Raw genomic sequence first — 22,719 nt, forward strand, 5'->3', positions numbered from 1 at the left:
AAGTCAGAATTACAAGATATAAACTCGTAATAGCAAGAAAGAAGTCAGAATTGCAAAATAGTTATTTTGAGTTTAAGAATTGTGAGATATAAACTTGCAAAATTGGACTTTGTTACTCGCAATTGGGAGTTCATATCTAACAATTCATGATAGTTAATATCATGCAATTCTGAAAAGTCAGAAAAGTCTTGCAACTGCAAGAAAAAAATGTCAGAATTGCAAGATACAAAATCGCAATTCTGAGAAATAAACTTGCAATTGCAAGGAAAAAAGAGTTGCGTTTTTATCTCGCAATTCTGAGTTAATATCATGCAATTCAGAAAAAAGTCAGAATTGTGAGTTTATATCTCGCAATTCTTACGTAATAGAGAAAAGTCAGAATTGTAAGACGGAAACACGCAATTCTGAGGAAATGTCGCAACTGCAAGAAAAAAAGTGAGAATTACAAGATACAAAATCGCAATTGCGAGAAAAAAAGTGAGAATTGCACGTTTGTATCTCACAATTCTGATGCAATAGTGTGGAAAAAAAAAAGTAAGAATCGCAAGACAAACTTGAAATTCTGAGAAATAAAGTCACACTTGCGAGAAAAAAGACCAAATTGCGAGATACAAACTTGCAATTGCAAGAAAAAAGTCAGAATTGCAGGTTATCTAAGTTAATTTGGACTATTTCTCGCAACCGAGTTAATATGCAATTCTGAGAAAAAAAAAGCCAGAAGTGTGAGACGTAAACTTTTGACAAATTGCAAATTTCTTTATTTCTCGCTATCATGCAACTCTAAGAGAAGTCTATTGTGAGTTTATATCTCACAATTCTGACTTAAAACTAGCAGCTGCGAGTTTGTATCTCACAATTCTTAGAAAAAAATTATGATTGGAGTTTCTATCACGCAATTTGAGAAAAAGTCAGAATTGTGAGAAAAAGTTGCAATAACCTTTTTTTTTAATTCAGTGGCAGAAACAGACAATTTTGGCAATTCTCAAGACTAATGTTTTCATTACGAATGAGTGTTTTGAACAAACTGTTAAAAAATGGTTCAATGATTTACTCCACACTAACGCACAATCATGTTTTATTCATCATAAGTGGCTGCTACAGTCATGTCGCCTGCCTCTTTAAATGCTCGAGCTCAGTGTTTTATAATTTCTCAGTTGAAAATTTTAACTACCCACCTTATTTTTCCCATAAGAGCAGGCATGGGTAGTTGTAATAATCATTTTAATAATCCACCCGCCTTTTAAAACATTTAAAGCTCCAACATCATTGCAATGCGTGCTCTTAATAAACACAATATTATTGTAGTATAAGTAATATATACATATGTGTGTCTAATAAACATATACATTTATATTTATTATATACATATATAAAATGCAAGAAAAAAAAACAATAACAGTCATGACAAGGTCTTAGTGAAATATTTATTCTTTTATATAAACATATAAAACAAATTTAAATACAGAATATCTGTACACAAACTTTGTACACAAGTTTCTGCAGTGCTCAGCATGGGTGCAGATTCAATCCGTACCGTTTCTTGGCTTTTGAACATGGCAGAGTGGGTCACCCAGAAAAGCATCAAGTAGAGCAGCAAGATGGAGGTTTTCATGCATTAACAGGTCCTGGACTTACAATCCTCTTCTAATTGGACTAGCTTTCTTACCATTCATAATAAACACAAGTTGGTGAACTATTCTGCACCAAGCAGGCAGTTAAGACACATTGTGTATTTAAAATTATTCACATGTCATTTGTAATGCAACTAAGCAACTATGTGAAAGATGAGGCAAGGAGGAGGAACAAAACCATCCAGAAACATGTAATGCTGACTCGGTTATATCTGGTGTAGGTTATGATGAACCATATGAAGAGAGCGAGTTTGTGAGGAAAACAGCATGTGTGTAAAGTCATCTGAAGATGAATAAGGGATACGCCTAGGAGCTTTATCCACTGTGCTTCAGATTTAAAACTATTCTATTTTGAGTTCCATAAAAAGTGGGTTCAACTAAAGGGAAAAGACTAAAAAAAACATTTGTGCATAAAATACTCTCAGCTTATCCTCGTCCCACAATTTTTAGCTCTTTGAAGACCACATGGAGGAAAACGTGCTACATTTATTCACCGATTCTGCCACATTCCTCTCATTTAATCTTTTCACCAGGTTATGTGTTTAAGGGTTAGTTCACCCAAAAATGAAAATCCTGACACTAATTACTCACTCTCATGTTGTTCCAAACCCGTAAGACCTTCGTTCATCTTCGGAACACAAATGAAGATATTTTTGATGAAATCCGAAAGGTCTCTGACTCTCCCATAGACAGCAAAGGTACTACTACGTTCAAGGCTCAGAAAAGTACCAAGATGATCGATAAAGTAGTCCGTGCGACATTAGTGGTTTTTGTCAGTTGTGCGTCCACAACTGACACAACAGAGACGAAAATGTAAATTGAAAATGTTTCTTTGCGCACAAAAAGTATTCTCGCAGCTTCGTACAATTACAGTTGAACCACTGATGTCGCATTAACTACTTTATTGAACATCTTTTCTGAGCCTTGAACGTGGTAGTACCCTTTCTATGGGAGAGTTAGAGACCTCTTGGATTTCATCAAAAATATCTTGAACAAAGGTCTTTATGGCAAGCCGTTTTAGCCTAAAATATACTATGTGTTACTCGTTGTAATTGCATTTTTACTAGTAACAATTCCAATTAGAGAGCTCTATAATTCAATTCTTACTAGTAACAATTCCAATTAGAGAGCTCTACAAATTAATTTTTCCTAGTCATATGTCTTCATTGACTTCCATTCATTTTAAATTACAGAGCTCTACAACAATTTTTACTAGTAACAATTACAATTAGAGAGCTCTCTAAATCAATTTTTATTAGTAATAATTCCAATTGAAGAGCTCTCTAATTCAGTTTTACTAGTAAGAATTCCGATTAGACAGCTCTCTAATTCAATTGTCACTAGTAAGAACTGAATTAGAGAGCTCTTTAATACAATTACGGAGCTCTGCAATAAAACATATCTTTAATGTGTTTTTTTACTAGTAAAAATTGAATTATAGAGCTCTGTAATTGCATTTTTACTAGTAATAATTAAATTAGAGAGTTCTCTAATCGGAATTGTTACTAGTAAAAACTGATTTAGAGAGCTCTCTAATTGGAATTATTACTAGTAAATATTGATTTAGAGCTCTCTAATTGGAATTCTTACTAGTAAAAATTATGTTGTAGAGCTCTGTGATTAAAAATGAATGGAAGTCAATAGAGACATATGACTAGTAAAAATTAATTTGTAGAGCTCTCTAATTGGAATTGTAACTAGTAAGAACTGAATTAGAGAGCTCTTTAGTTAATATTGTTACTAGTAGGAATTAAATTATAGAGCTCTCTAATTGAATTGTTACTAGTAAAAATGCAATTGCAACGAGTAACACTTAGTACATTTTAGGCTAAAACGGCTTGCCATAGGTCTTAGGGGTTTTGGAACAACATGAGGGTGAGTAACTAATGACAGAATTTTCATTTTTGAGTCAACTAACACTTTAACCTGACTTACAGCACCGTTAATAGTGAAAAACACTCAAGCCAACTTCTGGAAGAAAGGTGACAGAAAAAGACTAAAAATAAAATATGAAATGATTAAAACAAAAATCTCTCAAAAGGTACGAGGTGGAAAAAAAAGAACAATGCTATTGCCTGTAACGGTGCAGACACACACCGCAAAATCATGCCAATTGGCTAAAGACTTTGCCTCGGTTTGTTTAAAAAAGAAAGAAAAAAAAGAAAATCTACCAAGAACAATATTTCTGTCTCCACCAAAAACCAAACAAGTGATTTCACATGCCACCTGTCATGGCTCTGCATGTCTTTTCCCATGCGCACAACTGCAGCAACAAAAACAACCGCTGACACCCTCACCCCTCTTTACTGTAAATGTGCTGCCGCTCCCTGTAAGGGCTGCCATTCATCCTTCATGTAATGAACACAAGCAAAGCAGCCTGATGACACCATGAATCTACAGTTCATTAGTCTAGAATGAACTCACAAAAAGACAATGGATGATTGAAAGCGATCAGTTTCAAGTCAACTCAGAGATAAAGGCAACTGGAAATGCCTTGGTATTCCACACTGAGACTGCGTCTAAGATGCCTCTCTGTTCTCGCACAGAGGTGGTCAGAGCCTGGCAGAGAGCTGAAGAGCTCTCCACACCCCTCTCTACAGGCCCTCCGGCTGGGAAGTGATTGTTTTAGATGTAGTCGTCATCCACTGGTTCCCCCCGAACATCGCAGTAGTGGATGAAGACGACCACCACACGCTGGAACACACCCCTACGTGTCTGGCGTCGCTCTGAAATCTCTTCACCGATGGTCTCCATGCAGATGTCGGCCGAGAGCTGTCCCTTACGCCGTGGCGCGTAAATAGTGGCTGACAGTGTGATTTGTTATTGGTTTAAAAAAAGAAAAAATATATATTTAACAAATAAATGCAGCCTTGGTGAACAAGAGAGACTCTTTTTCAAAACATTAAACAATCTAACCAAGCTCAAACTCATATATACACTACCAGTCAAAGGTTTTTGAACAGTAAGATTTAAATTTTTTTTTAAGTTTCTTCTGCTCACTAAGCCTGCATTTATTTGATTCGAAGTACAGCAAAAACAGTAACATTTTGAAATATTTTCACTATTTAAAATAACTGTTTTCTATTTGAATATATTTTTAAATGTAATTTTTTCCTGTGAAATCAAAGCTGAATTTTAGCATCATTAGCCAAGTCTCATGAGCCTTCAGAAATCGTTCTAATATTCTGATTTGCTGCTCAAAAAACTTTATTATTATTATTATTATGTTGAAAACAGTTGAGTAGGTTTTTTGATAAACATAAGTAATAATTTCTATAATTAATAAAAAAAAAAATTACCATTTGAGCACATATGAAAAAAAGACATTTTGTAGAAGCTTTTTTTTGGCAAATAGAGGTAACATACCATAGCAGTATTATGTTTAGTAACGTTTATGACCGTTATAGCGCCAACTGTGGTCAGATCTCCTTAAAACTCATGCTTGTTTAGAATCATCTGTTGCATGTGCTCACACGGTTTCGTGAAGTTTTGAGTTTTTCTTTAGGCTTTATAGGATTTTGCGTAAATTCAGACAGGCCCCTTTTCTAAACGACCCCCTTATAGCTTCCCAAAGGGTAAATTTTAACATTTTTTGGATAGTTATCGACCTAGAAAGTCCAGAGAATTGTTCTTCAGTATTTTTTTCTAGAGTGAAAAACCTAGGACTAGTTGACTAGTTTTTTTTTTTTTACATCATCTCAATCATTTAACAAACGATTTGATTGACAGCAGTGGTTCTAGAGGCAAACAAGACCTTTTGTGGCCATGCTTTTTGGAGATATGCAAATGTCCTTATAGACATGCGTGGCACTTTGGACCAAGACCGTGCACAGTGATTTTCATATTGATTGGACAAATTGTTGCGTAGGTTATAGCTATTTATTTATTTTTTTCCCTCTTAGAGTGCCATCAAGTGGCCAAGCACCACGATTTTTGTTCTGCAAACTCAGATTGAGTTCTTACATAAAAGTGTTCTGAGTTTGGCAAAGATATCTCATTCAGTTCAGGAGTTAATGGCATTTTACTAAAAGTGGCCCTGCTCCTTTCAAACGTTTTGGCATCCCTTTGCGGCGCTGTGTCAAAAGTTAAACTTTATTTTGATAATTATTGATATTTGCTCTCCAGACAATCTTCCTGTACTGGTTTGGTTTCGATTGGGCAAAAAACCTAGGACTAATTTCGCAAAAGTAGGTTTTGCAAAAATTCCAAAATACCCAAAAATGTTGCCCTCATGGTTGAATCTCAGCGTAAGCTTTGATCACAGGAATAAATTACATTTTAAAAACTATTCAAATAGAAAACAGTTATTTTAAATAGAAAAAATATTTCAACATTTGACTTTTTGCTGTAGATCAAATAAATGCAGGCTTGGTTTCTTTAAAAAGACATTAAAAATCTTACAAACTTTTGACTGGTAGTATAATTGTGCTATAGTTATAGTGAATCTGTATTTGAATCAATGTATTGTGATGAAAATTAACACCTGAACTTTATTATTTCATGATGGGCAGTGTGTTACTTACTACTTTCATCATCCTCAAAGTCGTATCGGGCATAACTGTTGGGCTCTGCTGTGCGTAACGAGCGAAGCCACGGGAAATCTGTGATCATCGAATACGGCGCCCCATCTACTACTCCTAAAGCACAGGGAGTGTGGGAAAGATCGAATGCCATTACTTATTTATTCCTTTAAAACTGAAAGGGATCTTGTAAACATTTACTGGCAGGTTCAACGTTATGGGAGTCTGCAATGTTTTCTAATCCATTAAGATGATTAACTTTGTAAGGGATTTGGGAAATGTAAATGCTAAATTTCTCTCTCCTCTCTCTCACACATACTATAACTATAACTGTGTTTCCAGAGGAAGTGAGGGGAACTTGGAGCTAGTCTCGAAGGACCCTGATCTGTTTCCTCTCACCCTCTAAAGTGTAGATGTCTCGGCCCCAGGGATAGCTGGGATACTTCTTTACATCCTCTTCCGTCCGTGTGGCCTCCGGAAAGAATTCATACTTGATGAGTTCTCTTGTGAAAGGATAAAAACACAGCTTGTGAGTCTTTGTGTCAGACATGTTAAGAAAATAGTGCCATCTGGTGGGCAAAGCAAGAATTGGATGAGCCATTTGGAAAGCTGGCATAATTTAGAAAAATCTAAGTTTAAAGAGACACTACAGCATTGTAAAGATGATAAACACTAAAATGCTAAACAAAGCTTTTATTTTTGGTCTATATCAGTCTTTTAGTATGGGTAATGTAGACCACTTACTGGCTAATATTGGCAATGGTGTCCATCCAGCTACGTACGCGCACCTTGTTCCTGACATTGGGTGGGTTGCTGAACTCATGGATAATAGCAATATGGTATGGATATGGGCCGCTAAAGAGCTTTTTCTCCAGAGCCAGGGAATCAATCTGGATGTTGAAAAGAACATAATTGTAACACATCGTGCTTTAAATACCTCAAATGCCCTTTAAATGCCCTTAAAGTATATACATTTGAGGTCAAAAGTTTACATATACCCTGCAAAATGTTAATTATTTTACCAAAGAAGAGTGATCACGCAAAATGTGTATTATTTTTATTTAGATCTGACCTGAATAAGAATTCACATAGAAGAAATTTGCATATAATCCACAAAAGAAAATAGTTGAATTTATAAAAATGACCCTGTTCAAAAGTTTACATCTGTTGTAGTTCCTTGTTTGTCCTAAACACGGGAAAATACGGGTCTCAAAATCATACAGTAATTGTTGGAAAGGGTTCAAATACACAAAAATGCTGAAAAAACAAAGAATTTGTTGGACCTTTGTTGGACCTTACCACCTTTCTAGGCCTTGAATGCTGTCTATGCAGGGTCAGAAAGCTCACGGATTATCAAAAACATCTTACTTTGTGTTCCGAAGATAAACGGTTTTGGAACGACATGCAGGTGAGTAACTAATAAGAGAGTTTTCATTTTTGTCTGAACTATTACTTTAAAGTTTGCATAAAAATATATCCACATGAATAATCAACATAAAACGCTCTAAAAATGTAAAAACTGTCAGCTAACTTTCTCACACTGGCCCTGGGTCATTCTTGCTGTCGAGCCCTGTTTTAATTATACATCTAGGGGAAGAAAAGCTACATTTATAAACATTTCTACTGAAAATCATTTCTATACTTTCTTGAATGTTGCACTTATGCAATCAATAGTAATACTGTATACTCATGAAACTGAAAATAGTAAGTCTTACACCAACACAATGTTCAAAAACCCTGATTTTGATTGCTGCTGCCATGACAACCTCACTCTACTAAATAATAAAACTGACCTGCTGCATAGGTCTCATGTAGATGATGCGGTTTCTTTCTGGCGGCATCCGCAAGATCTGGTCGAGCACCTGCTCCATGTCCAACTTCTTACATTGTGCATAATCAAAGCGGTTTACTATGGGGGCACTTTCTACCATCAAGTGTTTTAGCACCCTACAGCGTGTCGCTAAAGAAAGAATCAAATTACTCATTAGGATCATTACAGTTTAACTCCAATGAAAACATGTTCTGCTTTGAACTCACCATGGACAAACATCATTTTGGGGCACTCCTTAAGGACCAAGTCTGTGATGCCACAGTTTGTAAGTGTGATTCCCACCAGGTTTTTAGATTTAAGGCTGAGCACCTGTGTGATGTGAAAAACAATTGTTTTCTGTAAGAAAGTGGATTATAGAAACATTTTGATGAGAAAAACAAGACCATGAACCCACCTGCACATGGTCATCTTCAGTCACAGGGTCACTGGTGCTGGTGGACTTGTCTGCCATGCGTTTCCTCTTGACCGCAACTCGAGGCTTTGCTTTGGGAAGTTCTGAAGTGATGACAAATGACATGGAAATCTTACAGATGGTCAAATGTATTTCTAGTTTGGGATCAGTAGGAATTCTCTTATGCTCATCAAGGCTGCATTTACTTGATCAAAAAAAAAACTAATATATTGTGAAATATTGTTACAGAGTAAAATAATGGTTTTCTATTTTAATGTTTTAAAATAGAATTTATTCCTGTGATGCAAAGCTGAATTTTCATCAGCCATATGCTGATTTATTACTTTTATTATCAGTGATGGAAACCGTTGTGATGCTTAATATTTTTTGGGGAACTGTGTTTCTTTGATGAATAAAAAGTTAAAAAGAACAGCATTTATTCAAAATCAAAATCAAAATATAAGTCTTTGATATCACTTTTTATTAATTTAACACATTCTTGCTGAATAAAAGTATTAATTTATTTAAAGAAATGGTAGTTTATGTTGTAACAAAAGAATTATATTTTAAATAAATGCTTTTTTTTTATTTATTAAAGAATCCTGAAATAAGTATCACAGATTCAAAACAAAATATTAGGCAGCACAAATGTTTTTAACATTGATAATAAATTAGAATATTAGAATGATTTCTGAAGGATCATGATCATTGTTTCACAATATTACAGCTTTTTTCTGGATTTCTGATCAAATAAATGCGGCCTTGATAAGCATAAGAAACTTCTTTTAAAAACATTAAAAATCGTACTAATCCCAAACTTTTGGATGGCAATATTCAATATGTTATATAGCCACCTTATACTTCAAGCTAAAAAAAAAAAATGTAAAGATCTCTGAAATAAATGCATTTACACTTATGAGACATTTTACACCATCAATGGCTTTATGCATGTTAAAATTCATCCAATAGAAAAAGTCTAATTTCCTATATGTGACCCTGGACACACAAAACCAGTCATAAGGTAAAATTTTACAAAACTGAGATGTATACATCATACGAAAGTTCAATAATTAAGCTTTCTATTGATGTATGGTTTGTTAGGATAGGACAATATTTGGCCGAGATACATCTATTTGAAAATCTGGAATCTGAGGGTGTAAAAAAAATCAAAATACTGAGAAAATCACCTTTAAAGTTGTCCAAATGAAGTTCTTAACAATGCATATTACTAATCAAAAATTACATTTTGATATATTTACAGTAGGTATTTTACAAAAAATCTTCATGGAACATGATTTTTACATAATTTCCTAATGATTTTTGGCATAAAAGAAAAATCAATAATTTTGACCCATACAAAGTATTTTTGGCTATTGCTACAAATATACCCCAGCGACTTAAGACTGGTTTTGTGGTCCAGGGTCACATATGTGCTATTCTTCTCAGCACTGCAGGTTCACTAGGAATCAAAATGAGGTTTGGACTTTTTCAAAATGTCATGACGCAAGTTAACATACTGCAATATAACTGCCAATATAGGCTAGCAGTGGAGTAAAATCCAGACCCCCAGCATTCCTCCATCTGCTTCTATGCTATGCACAAACGTCACAGCACTAGGGTCAGCCATTGCCCAACTGTGCCTTTTTTTCCATTGCTCAATTAATTCTCTGATGTCCCACGGAGAGTAACCTCTGCTCTCGTCTTACCTGACTCACACACCAGGGGCACAGAAGAAAGTCTGCTGCGGGCACGAGTGACTGGTCTCCTGGGAAACTCATCTGTAGGGCTTCTGTGTGATGATCCTTGCTGGTGGACTGCAGTCCTCTCACTACGCCCATCAGATGAGCCCTGAGTCCTGGGTGGAGTGTTGGAGTGCCTGTCTTCCATCTCATCTCCTCCTGCTCTCTGCTCTGGGCTGTGACATTCTGGTCTATGGCTGTCGTCCCCTGCTGGCAGGCCGTGGCCACCACGAGTCCTGTTTTCAGAGCCGGGACGAGATCTGCTGCACGTGCAGCGAGTCCTCACCATGTCATCCTCCCCTCTACCCGCCCCACCCTGGTCTTCCTGATTGGCCGAGTCCTCCCTCCAGCGGATGGAGCAAACACAGCTGCCGGCAGCATAGCCTGAAGCAGACCCAGGTCCACTGTTTTTGTCTTTGGCCCCGCGCTCAGCCGTCTCAGTGGCCGCCTTCATGTCAGCCTTGATCTGCTCGCTGGTCACCTGACAGCCTTTCTCACAGCTGAGTTCCTGAGGCTGCGGTCCACGTCTACGCAGCGGAGTTTTACCTTTACCTGTCAGAATACAGCAATCAACATAAGTCAGCCATCAAGTTTGCTCTCTTCTAATAGTGTCAGTGCAGTCAGATGGATTACATTTCTGAATTTATGGTCACTTAAGTCACATGTACGAATGAAACATCATGTAATGCAATGGTATTCGCACATTAAAGGATTAGTTCACTTCCAAAACAAAAATGTACAGACAATTTACTCACCCCCTTGTCATCCAAGATGTTAATGTCTTTCTTTCTTCAGTTGTAAAGAAATTATGTTTCTTGAGCAAAACATTTCAGGAATGTTTTCTATATAGTGGACTTTTATGGTAGGGCTGCAACTAACGACTATTTTAATAGTCGACTAGTCACCGACTATTGAAACGATTAGTCGACTAATCGGATAATTATTCAATTTTTCTCAAATTTAGCATGAGATTGCTTTAATTATGTGAAAAAATTTTAGTAAACACAAGAAAGAAGGGGGTACTTCAATGAAAAATGCATATTTTGCTGCTGATAGGCCAATTCATACTAAAAGTAAATAAAAATGCCCTGTCTAAAACCAATTAGGCACAGTGCTCGGTCAGTACAGACATAAATGCATAAATTAAGAAACTCTATAATTTTTTTAATGGACAGGCACATTTGTTTTATAAGAAAAAATAAATTAAAATCAAGTAAACATTTTCTTCCTGTAAACCATAAGCAGCAATAAAACAGTAAACAAAAATGTATATCCAAAACAAAACGTATTGGCTTCCATGTTATTTAAATCTTACCGAGGCCAGCCAAACTCCGTTTCATTCAACTGTCCGACGTGCTTTCTCTTTAAATGTTCGTGCATCACAGAGGTGCTGCCGTGATGCGCAAGGACTGCTTTACAAACCATGCAGGTAATATTTTTATTCGCCGTAGCAGGCTAAAATGCTCCCAAACTTTACGCCTGTTCCATACATACTCAGTCTGCAGTGCGTCTACAGTCCGTGTGCGTTACGTATGCGGTGCGGAAGAAGCACAGACTCGTTTTGCTTTCACACAGAACGCATTTGCAGTCCGTACATTGTGAACGTTCTAATCCGTTAACATGGGTGTGGGAAAAAAAAACGCACTGCAGACGGAGTATGTGTGAAACGGGCGTGTTTTGGTACGCGCAGCTGCTGCGTTGGACGCCGCCATTTCTGTATGTTATCGCTCAGCATAGAAGCTGCGTATGTGCGACTCTCGGCAGAAAGATGCCTCACTCGGTTGTCTGGCGACAACATCGACAATGAAATTCATTGTCGACTATTTCTATTATCGATTTTTGTCGACAACGTCGACGAATCGTTGCAGCCCTATTTTATGGTGGCCGCAAGTTTGAATTTCCAAAACGCGGTTTAAATGTGAAAAACTCCCATCTCATTTTCTTCTCAAAATCCTACATTGCACTTTGACTTTGTAAACACTGGGTCTGTACTTTTTCAGCAAAGAAGATCAAACGGTCTTTACAAAAAGGTAAAACACCGATGTAGGACGATTTTGACAAAATGAGATGGAAGTTTTTCTACCTACTCCAACTATATTGACCCGGATTGACCTAGACAAGATGAGCATTTGAGGTTAAAATATACAAATTAAAAATTATTTTTAGACAATAACAGATTGTTTCACTAGACAAGACTCTTCTTCCTCGGCTGGGATTGTTTAGAGCCCTTTGAAGCTGCATTTAAACTTCAATTTGAAAGTTCAAACTCGTGGCCTCTATAGAAGTCCAATATGTTGTTTAAAATTCCTGAAATGTTTTCCACAAAAAAACATAATTTCTTTACAACTGAAGAAAACAAGACATGAACATCTTGGATGACAAGGGGGTGAGTAAATAATCTGTATCTTTTTGTTCTGGAAGTGAACTAATCCTTTAAGTTTGGGGTCAGTTTGATTTTTTTAAAGAAATTAATACTAATCTAATAATGGAGCACATTTTGTACTATAAACTGATGCGGTGGTGATTTTATCATTTATTTTAAATGTGAACTACCATGTGGAGTCACAGCTGTACTGCTCTTCCCCTGGGCTTCTGTCTCAGGGTACTGGCCTTGAGAGCGGGCAGCAGCTGGCGTCCTGATTGGACAGTACTCATCTTCACTGTCCGAGTCCGACACCACCACTGACTGCTTCTTCACTGAGGTTTGAACTCCACTAGGACCTGAATAAAATCATAAAAAGAAAAGCAAAAATGTTACTGGCTAATCGTCAAATGTATCCCATCTGTTTGCATTATTTGCAAAGTTTCTTCAGACCTGCTTGTTCTTCATCCTGTTCAAGTGAAGGATTAGAATTCTGGCTGGAACCCTGGGTGTCATCTTCTGGATTGGAGGCCACAAGAACTGGCTCAGGCTCAATGTTGTCTGCCACCATGCCCTCAACGTCGGGAATCTCTGATTGAAATCAAGAAGAAAAGTTAACTCAAAGCTTTCAGCAATCAAACAATCATCAAACACTGGATGTACAGAATAATTCCAAAGTATGCGGTAAGTAAGATTTTTGGTAAATGTATTTGAAAGTAGTCTCTTGTGTGCACCAAGCCTGCATTGATTCGATCAAAATACAGTAAACACGGTAATATTGTGAAATAGTATTACAAAACTGTTTTCATTTTGAATATATTTTATAAAGCCATTTAATTCCTTTGATGGCAAAGCTTAATTTTCAGCATCATTACTCCAGTCACATAATACTTGAGAAATTTAATATACTGACTTGGTGCTCAAGAAACATTTCTAATTATTAAAATCGTAAAAACAGTGCTGCTTAATATTTTTGTGCAAACCATTATCCTTTTTTAATGATTAGAAAATTTGATGAGAAAGAAGAGTATGGAAGCCCATTTCCACCACTGAATAAAAAAGGTAATTGTGAGTTTTTAATCTCACAACTTTCTTTTATTCATATTATGAGATATGAACTTGCAATAGCGAGTTATGAAGTCAGAACAGCGGGATATAAAAATCCCAATTATGAAAAATAAATTCACAGTTGCGAGATATAAACTCACAATTCTTTTTTTTTTTTTTAATTCTTTATTTTTCCATTGCATTCAGAAACAGACATTCACAGTATACACATTACGTGCACATATTTCTTGCATCTGTTGTCTGCCCTAATTGCCGACGTAGTAAACATACAGCTATAGCAGCAGTTGAAACTAAACAGACAACAAACAAAAAAAACAAAAAAAAAAAAAACACGTACAACTATGTACAGATATGGAGTGATCTTACTCTTGCATACTCTCATACGTCATAAGTACTGGTTTGTGAAAATAAAATCTGGCCTATGAGGCGTGACATATTTGACCCATTTTTCCCAATATGATGTAAATTTATCCAATTTGTGATTAACATAAGCTGTTATCCTTTCCATTTTATAGATGTCCATTGTAATATCCATCCATACATTTATGGTTGGGCTCTCCGGTGATAACCATTTTCTGGTAATACTCTTTTTACAGGCCACCAGCAAAATATTTACTAAATATTTATCCCTTTTCGGCCATTCCTGAGGTACGTGTCCAAAAAACATAGTCTTATAAACTCACAATTCTGAGAAAAAAAAGTCACAATTGAGAGTTATGAACTCAGAATAGTGGGATGTAAACTCACAATTGTGAGAAATAGATTCACAATTACGAGATATAAACTCAATTGTAAGATATAAACTCAAAATTCTGAGAAAAGGAGTCACAATTTGGAGATATAAACTTGCAATTCTGAGAAATTCAGAATTTCGACTTTCTCAGAATTGCGAGTTTAAATCTCTGAATTCTATGTTTTTTCGCACAACTGCAAGTTTATATCATGCAATTCTGAGAAAAAGGTCAAAATTGTGAGTTTGTATCATACAATTATGAGAAAAAAAGTCAGAATGGTGAGATTTTTTTATATACAGTGGTGGAAACGGGCTTCCATAAAACACTTTTTTTTTTTTTAATAATTTTAAATAATTAGTTTTAAATGTGAATGTCTTTACTGTCACTTTTAAACAATTTAATGCATTCTTCCTGAATAAAATTATTAATTTCTTCTTCTTCAAAAAAAAGACTTTTTGACCCCAAACTTTCTGTAATGTATTCACGTACCCTCAGGACCACGGTGGTTTTGCTGAGCCACATCTTCAACCCGGTCGTCATTGTTATTTGGTGGAATGTTTGCATCATTATTGTTCTGGTGATTATTGTTGTTATTGTTGTCATTATCATTGTTGGAATTCTGATTGCTGACCAGGGCAGACGAAACTCCGATACCCGTGCCTGCACTGAGTCCCACACGAGCACAGCCCTGCGATAAACAAATAACATTAAGATGCCTCACAAGATTTTATCTCCTATAGTTTATATTATAACTTCTTTACTGTTCAGAAGTACACATATTGTGATAAGGTATATATTAGAGGAAAGACCCAGAACTGTCCGTTCACCAAAAATAGTAAAGTGATAGTGTCTAGGATGGGTTTAATTGGTTAACAGCTTACCTTGGGAGGTTCACGAAACATCTGGTCCAGAGAGATGAATTCCAGGCTGGGAAGCATCTCAATGAACTGACTGAATGACTCCAGCTTGATAGCATGACAGCGCACCAGAGTGAGGTCCACCAATCGACTCCAACGTGAGTGATCTTTAACAAAGAGCAGCTAATTAGTCAGATTTAAAAACTAATACAAAAAAAAGCATAAAATCAACTTTTAACATTTGAGGATGTTCCAGATAATGCTAATAGAAATGAAGTAAAGATGGATCCATTACCTGTGATCCAGTTGTGTGGATTGTGAAGATGTGGACAGTTATAAATAACCAGATACTTGATGGAGGTAAACACCTCATTAACAGCCTTCATTCCAATGTCTGTGATGATTCCTGGATTCTCGATCACATCAGCAAGACCGTATTTGACTAACTCAGCATGGCTCATGTTACCTGCGTGGAACATATTTTATTGCAGGTAAATTAAGGATTAGTTCATCCAAAAGTCATAATTCTGTCATCATTTATGTACCTTAATTTTGTTCCAAACCCATAAGAATGTCATTAATCTTCGAAACATATTACGATATACAAGACATTTGTTCCTCCAAAAAAAAAAAAAAAAAATTAATATGGATTAATTTTATCTTTAAGTCTTTTGAAGAGACAGTGATCAACATACATACATAGACCAGATTAAATATGGTAAACACATGCTCAAATGTGCTTGCTTGACATGTAATTTTATTATGTCTTTATGAACTTTTTGATACTTGAAAATTTTGGTGCAATGGACTGTCAATGGAGGAACAGAAATCAGTCAGGTTTCATTAAAATGTGTTCTTGGACCACAAAACCAGTCTTAAGTAGCATGGATATATTTGTAGCAATAGCCAACAATACACTCCCTGACAAAAGTCTTGTCCCCTATTCAAGTTGTAGGAACAACAAATAATAACTTGACTTCTAGTTGATCATTTGGAATCAGAAGTGGCTTATATGAAAGGCAAATGCCTCTAGATTACGTTTATTTTACCAAAATAAAATCTTATGCCTTGATTTTTAATTATTTAATTAGGACAGAAAGGTCAGACTTTGCTTAGACAAAAGTCTTGTCACATGACAAATAATGTACAGTACAGAACATAAAGTCATGGTGCAGTGGAAAAAGAATTAATATTGTGTATGTCTCCCATGAGCTTGAAGGACTGCATCCATGTGTCTCGGCAATGACTCAAATAACTTATTAATAAAGTCATCTGGAATGGTAAAGAAAGCATTCTTGCAGGACTCCCAGAGTTCATCAAGATTCTTTGGTTTCATCTTCAATGCCTCCTCCTTCATCTTACACCAGACATGCTCAATAATGTTCATGTCTGGTGACTGGGCTTGCCAATCCTGGAGCACCTTGACCTTCTTTGCTTTCAGGAACTTTGATGTGGAGGCTGAACTATGAGAAGAAGCGCCATCCTGCTGAAGAATGTGCCCTCTCCTGTGGTTTGGAATGTAATGGGCAGCAAGAATGTCTTGCTACCTCAAGCTGTTGATGTTGCCATCCACTCTGAAGATCTCTTTGCACGCCCCCATACTGAATGTAACCCCAAACCATGATTTTTCCTCCACCGAACTTGACTGTTTTCTGTGTGAATCTTGGGTTCATGCTTGTTCCAATAGGTCTTCTGCAGTATTTGCGACGATTGGGATGCAGTTCAATAAATGATTCATCTGAAAAAATCAACCTTCTGCCACTTTTCCACAGTCCATCCTTCCTTCAAGCTGTGGGCCTTGGCAAATGCAACACAATTTCTTAGTTCTCTTCTGTTTAATGCTGGTTTCTGAGCACTAATTCGGCCATTGAGACCACTGCGTGAGAGAATTCGACAAACTTCTTTTACATACATGGGTTTCTGGTGACCAGTTGTTATGTAGCTTTGCTGCAGTTGAAAAAGGGCTGGCCCTGGACTGTCAAACCAACAAACGGTCCTCTCGAACAGTTGTCTTACGGGGTCTGCCTGATCTGGGCCTGTCATGAACTTCACCAGTTTCTTCAAATCTTTTTCTTATCCTCTCCACTTGACATTTAGATACATTAAAGATGTCTGCCACCTTAGCAGGAGACTTGGTCTTCAGGCTCTTGATGATCAGCACTTTGGTCTGTGGTTGAATCTTTGCCATCCTGTCAGGTCAGGATGCATTTCAAATGAAGGTTGGGTGTGCTGGGGTTCTTCTTCTACACACCTGGGAATGTGTTAATTACAGTATTTGTCACAGGTGACGCTCTAATCTGTGATTAGTTGAATCCTTTAAAGATGTGACAAGACTATTGTCTAAGCAAAGTCTGACCTTTCTGTCCTAATTAAATAATTAAAAATCAAGGCATGATACGATTTTATTTTGCTAAAATAAGCGTAATCTAGAGGCCTTTGCTTTTCATATAAGCCACTTTTGATTCCAAATGATCAACTAGAAGTCAAGTTATTATTTGTTGTTCCTACAACTTGGATAGGGGACAAGACTTTTGTCAGGGAGTGTACATTGTATGGGTCAAAATGATTGATTTTTCTTTTATGCCAAAAATCATTAGGATAACAAGTAAAGATCATGATCCATGAAGAGATTTTGTAAATTTCCTACCGCAAATATACCAAAACTTCAATTTAGATTAGTAATATGGATTGCTAAGAACTTCATTTGGACAAATTTAAAGATTTCTCCAGATTTTCAAATAGGTGTATCTATCCCAACAAACCATACATTAATAGTAAGCTTATTTATTCAGCTTTCGGGTTATGTATAAATCTCAGTTTCAAAAAATTTAGTTTTGATATGTTTTGAAGACAAAAAGAAGGTTTGGAACGAGATGAGGACGAGTAATTAATGACAGACATTTAATAAAATTGACTTACATTGCAACAGAAATTCATCAACATATCCAAGGTGCAAAGTCTCAAACTGGGGGAACTCCAATTCAGCCATCTTCAGTGCGGAGAACACCCCATCTTTGGTTAAGGAAGGCTGGATTCGAACTTCATGCAACCTGGACAAGCAGAATTGATTCTGTGAACATCTCTAATTCTATATAGGAATCAGTCTAAGTAAATCACAATCTTTACATAGATTTACCTGCGAGCAGCAGTAATGATGAGGTAGCCCAGATCCACTTCAAGTGCATTTTTACAGGCACCAAATACAATTGTGTGCAAATTACGAAACCCTCCTACAAGAGATGTACTTTAGCCAATATGCCACAGACCTGGAACCTTCTTGCTCAAAATATGTAGACAAAACAATACTGGTATTGCATACACATAAGCAATGAGAAATAGGTTTTGCAAGAAAAACTTTTTAGCATTTTTCAGCAGTTTTAGTAATGCTTTCTATTCATAAGCAGCTGACAAGATGTTCATCTTACCTGACCTCCAGCTATCCTCCACAACATGCTGAATCAGTCCCCCTAAAAAGGGCACCCTCACCAGCTCCAGCTGCTCTAGGTTGCGAGCAGAGGCCAGACCGGTGACAAGAGGCACATACTTCAGAGAATTAGTGGGACCAGCGCAGTTCCTCATGACGAACGTACGCAAATTCACACAGAGAAAGTCTTTGAAGGGCTGAGGCTTAGTGAGGCGCACCCATTTCAGGTACAGATGCCTGAGCATAGACAGACAGGGGATCTCTGGCACATTGACACCTATAGGAGACAGCAGAAAGGTTTGTGACTAGATGACCAAGATGATATTGAAAAAGGTTTTCGCAGTGGAAGCAAACTTAAACTCACCAACAAGATGGAGGGTCTGGATTTTAGCTGCAGCTGGAATAGTGAGTTTGTTTTCTGAGGGAATAGGAAAGGCCCCGTTTCGGTTCCTGAACTTCCCTAAAATGTGAACCTGAGGCATGTAGTTCCATATCGCCTCCACCAGCTCTAAATGTGATGTCTCCACACCCTGTAAGTGAAGAAAACATAGGTAGTTGAAATCAAATTGACAAACATAACATTTCAAAAACATAAGCCGAAACTCTCTCATACATCATAGACTTACTATAAGGTTGGGACAGGCCTGTAGAGCCTCTAAAACACCAGGAATACTGAAGGCCTCATAACCTCTGACCCTTCTTCTCTCTAGGTAACGTGGGTGAAGGCCATACAGCTGCTCCAAATCAGGCATCTTCTTCATTAGCATGAGGAAACTGGAGTCTGTGAAACCTAAGATACACACATCAATTCAAACAACTGAATAATGGACCAAAAAAGATCACATTTCATAATAACAACATTAAAAATCTTACTGTTTAAAAACTTTTGACTGGTATTGTAGGAGTAGACCAATATTTAATAATTGGTTTAATAATTGGCTAACCAGAGGTCACTGGCACTAGCCAATATCTATCAACAGCTCTGGTAAAAGGTAATAAACATGTTCTGTTTTCAATAATTTTACGGTTTTCAAATATAATTTTTTTTTTTTAATTTTGATGTTTAAGTACATCTTATTTGTCATCATTAAATTATTATTATACAGGAAATATACACTTATTATCAACCTTGGCGTCAGTGTTTTTAATGAAATGAAAAGTTGTATTCCGCAATAATGCATTATATTTATCAAAAGTGACAGTAAAGACATTTATAATGTTACAAAAGATTTCTATTTCAAATATATGTTGTTCTTTTTGAACTTTCTATTTATTAAACATTCCAGGAAAAAAAAAATGTAATTTCCACAAAAACATTAAGTAGCACAACTGTTTTCAACATTGATAATAATAAGGAAAGTTTTTTTTTTTTTTTTTGACCAGCATATTAGAATGACTTCCAGTATTTTAACACCTAATACTATTGTAATGATGCTGAAAATTCAGTTTCAAAAGAATATTATCTGCCATCATAGAAATTATTCAGCCACTGGACACGGAGCATTTTATTTATCGGCATAAACCATTATCAACCAATAGTACTAGGTAGTAGTACAGGGAAAGCCTAATCAAAAACACATACATATGCAGGGTTGAGGCATGTGAAAACTTTATAATCAGTTGAGCGGCTGCAGACTCTGTGCAGAACTAAGTCAGTGTTTTACTATGTCAAGTTTATTGATACCAATTGACTACACATTTATTCCAGGTTTAGTTATAAACAGATCCCAGTCCTGAAATTTGAGCATAAAGAGTGTCGTCTACCTGAGGGCATGTACTCCCACCACCGGCTGGCACAAAGGTCCACAACCTTCACCACCCGCAAGTACAGAGTCACCGCCTCCCGCAGTTTCCGTGACAGGCACTCCATACACATTATGTCCTGCATGGGTAAGTACCTGTAGACAAAAGGACTTATAAAACATCAACTATAAAATGTTGCCATTTGAGTTAACCCCAGCTCTATCAAAAATCTCTGGAATTGAAAACAGAATCTCAGAGACCTTGAGAGACACTATTGTCCTATTTTAATACTGTAAAGTTGCTTTGACACAACTTGTATTGTAAAAAGCGCTGTATAAATAATCTTGACTTGACTAGTGTTAGGATGTTGGAGTGTTGTACTGACCGGAATATGTGGCAGAGCACCTCATGTGAGAGCTCATTGATGTAGTCTTTAGGTTCCTCATGTCCAAGAGAGTTAAATGTTCCTCCTCCCAAACTATGAGTCCTGGTGACCTTGCGCCGTGGGCCCATCATGTCCAGGGCAGTGAGATATCCACCAAGGGAAGGTAATAAACTCACTCCCTCTGTCCTGATCTTCTTGTTTGGGGCATCAACACACAATCATCACTCACTCCTTTGTAAAGAACAAAAACACCAATTAAACAGGGTGTCACTTTCACATTACACGTAAATCCATCTAAACTATCACAATTCAAAATGACATTTTCACAAACGTCAAAAAACTCAGGTCAATGGGCTCAAACTGAAAAAAGCCTCCTAAACACACCAGACAATGGAAATTCATCTAAACCATACTGGCTGTAGCATTCACAGAAGGCTAATAAAATCTATATTATGATTTTAACAGTGGTAGCTGAGAGACATCATGGCTCAAATAAGTTAAAGCTGAGCCGTTCAGTGATCAGCAGCATGTGAGGACATGACGATGATGATGCTGCTGTTTCAAGTTGTTATGATCACCAGCTCTAGCTAGCAGTCAGCTGTTAGCAACCTCACCACTGTTTTATAAAGATACAGACCTAACGGTGCTGTAAAAAGACCTTTAAGAAGAAGCGTTCAGCTGAAATTGGTCCATTTGTGTCCTCTCGTTTTAAGTCGAGCTCATAAGTGCGATGTATGGTTAGTTTTAAGGTGAGCAGCGGCAGCTGTCTGTCTGAATCCGCGTTCAGAAGCGACGTGAAGCCAGCGTTGGCCTTCCAAACACAAACAGGAAGTTCAGTTTTATTATTTTTACAAAATAAAAGACTGACCGGCATATGGATTATATATAATGCATTGTTCACGACAATATATTAAAAATTATCTTAAAATAACCACAGAAGGTCTTTTTAATATTTAGTAGATTTAAATTTCGTTTTAGCACTACGTTTCTAAACGAGGTATTTCCTTACAGATATCGGCTGTCTACAGACATGCTAACCTAACGTTACCCCAGTCCAATGACAATGTGCACATTTTGTTGTCAACTCAAAAAAAGTGCTAGTAGTAAATGCTTTTATTCATTTTACACAGACGGTAGCACAAATGTTTACTTTACTGAAATAATCAGTGTTCGGCAGCAACTAATTACTTGTAATTTAGTTACTGTAATAATATTACATTTTGCAGTAACTAGTAGTGTAACTAATTATTAATAAGATTTCAGTAATAATATTACAGTTACCAATCATTAAACAGCTTAATTACTTTTGATGCCTCAACCCTGCTGATTTAAAATCCAGCAAATAATTCCTAGATTTATTTTCATTATTGTCATGACTGGCACATGCATGTGCAGTAGGCATCTTGGAATATGGAAAAGCTTACATTCAGCAGATAGAAATATTGCATTATTTTGATTTTGTCAGGAAAAAAAATATGATCTGAACACTGTTGTGTAAATTGTAGCTTTACTTTACTCTGGCATTGATCCCACCCACATCCTTCTGATCAGAATGTGGTACATTATATTAATTACTATAATTAAAAATCTTTTTGAAAAATTACAAACTTATGTATTTGACAAAATACAAAATTGAAATATAATCCTAAATGGGTAACGAAGAAATTACAATCTAATACAACACTTCTACTTGAATGTCACTATCATCACTATTGATTGTTTGTAATAACTTCTGACTGCGATCCAGTGTGGATTTTGGTCAAATGATAAGGCAGAAATATGTTGTTAGTAACATTCTAGAAGAATTTTTCATGGAAGATAAACAGTTACAACTTCTGTGGGGCGTCCCTGTTGAAGAAACCAGCATATGCTGGTTAGGTAGATTTTGGGATGCTGGTTTAAACTGGTCTTTTCCTTGACCAGCACATGACCAGCTAAGGACCAGCATAAACCAGCATCAAAACATACCTAACCAGCATCCCAGCAACAAAACTACCTAACCAGCATACGCTGTTTTTTATACCAGGGGTGAAG

At 36.5% G+C, this 22,719-nt stretch overlaps 1 protein-coding gene across 1 annotated transcript; it reads right to left on the bottom strand.

Annotated features, from left to right (window-relative positions):
* Positions 1-1,410: 1,410 nt before the first annotated feature.
* On the bottom strand, positions 1,411-21,461 carry fbxo38 (F-box protein 38). Its single transcript, XM_073820762.1, has 21 exons — positions 21,323-21,461; positions 20,686-20,916; positions 20,322-20,455; positions 19,184-19,347; positions 18,922-19,087; positions 18,559-18,834; positions 18,270-18,363; positions 18,053-18,183; positions 15,429-15,599; positions 15,158-15,300; positions 14,766-14,964; positions 12,928-13,065; positions 12,666-12,833; positions 10,080-10,664; positions 8,377-8,477; positions 8,189-8,291; positions 7,945-8,111; positions 6,896-7,041; positions 6,551-6,654; positions 6,155-6,268; positions 1,411-4,435 (listed from the first exon to the last, which is right to left on the bottom strand). Exons 2-21 carry the CDS (start codon positions 20,814-20,816, stop codon positions 4,257-4,259), a joined length of 3,414 nt encoding a protein of 1,137 aa, XP_073676863.1. The 5' UTR covers positions 20,817-20,916; positions 21,323-21,461; the 3' UTR covers positions 1,411-4,256.
* Between the last annotated feature and the right edge of the window lie 1,258 nt (positions 21,462-22,719).

The sequence above is a fragment of the Garra rufa genome, chromosome 16 (genome assembly GCF_049309525.1).
Source record: "Garra rufa chromosome 16, GarRuf1.0, whole genome shotgun sequence".
NCBI classification, from domain to species: domain Eukaryota; kingdom Metazoa; phylum Chordata; class Actinopteri; order Cypriniformes; family Cyprinidae; genus Garra; species Garra rufa.

Coding starts and splice junctions, on each gene's coding strand:
- fbxo38 (XM_073820762.1), bottom strand. CDS start 20,816: ATGATGGGCCCACGGCGCAAGGTCACCAGGACTCATAGTTTGGGAGGA. Junction 18,184..18,269: donor ATCATTACTGCTGCTCGCAG/GTAAATCTATGT, acceptor CTGCTTGTCCAG/GTTGCATGAAGTTCGAATCC. Junction 8,478..10,079: donor GCCCCTGGTGTGTGAGTCAG/GTAAGACGAGAG, acceptor TCATCACTTCAG/AACTTCCCAAAGCAAAGCCT.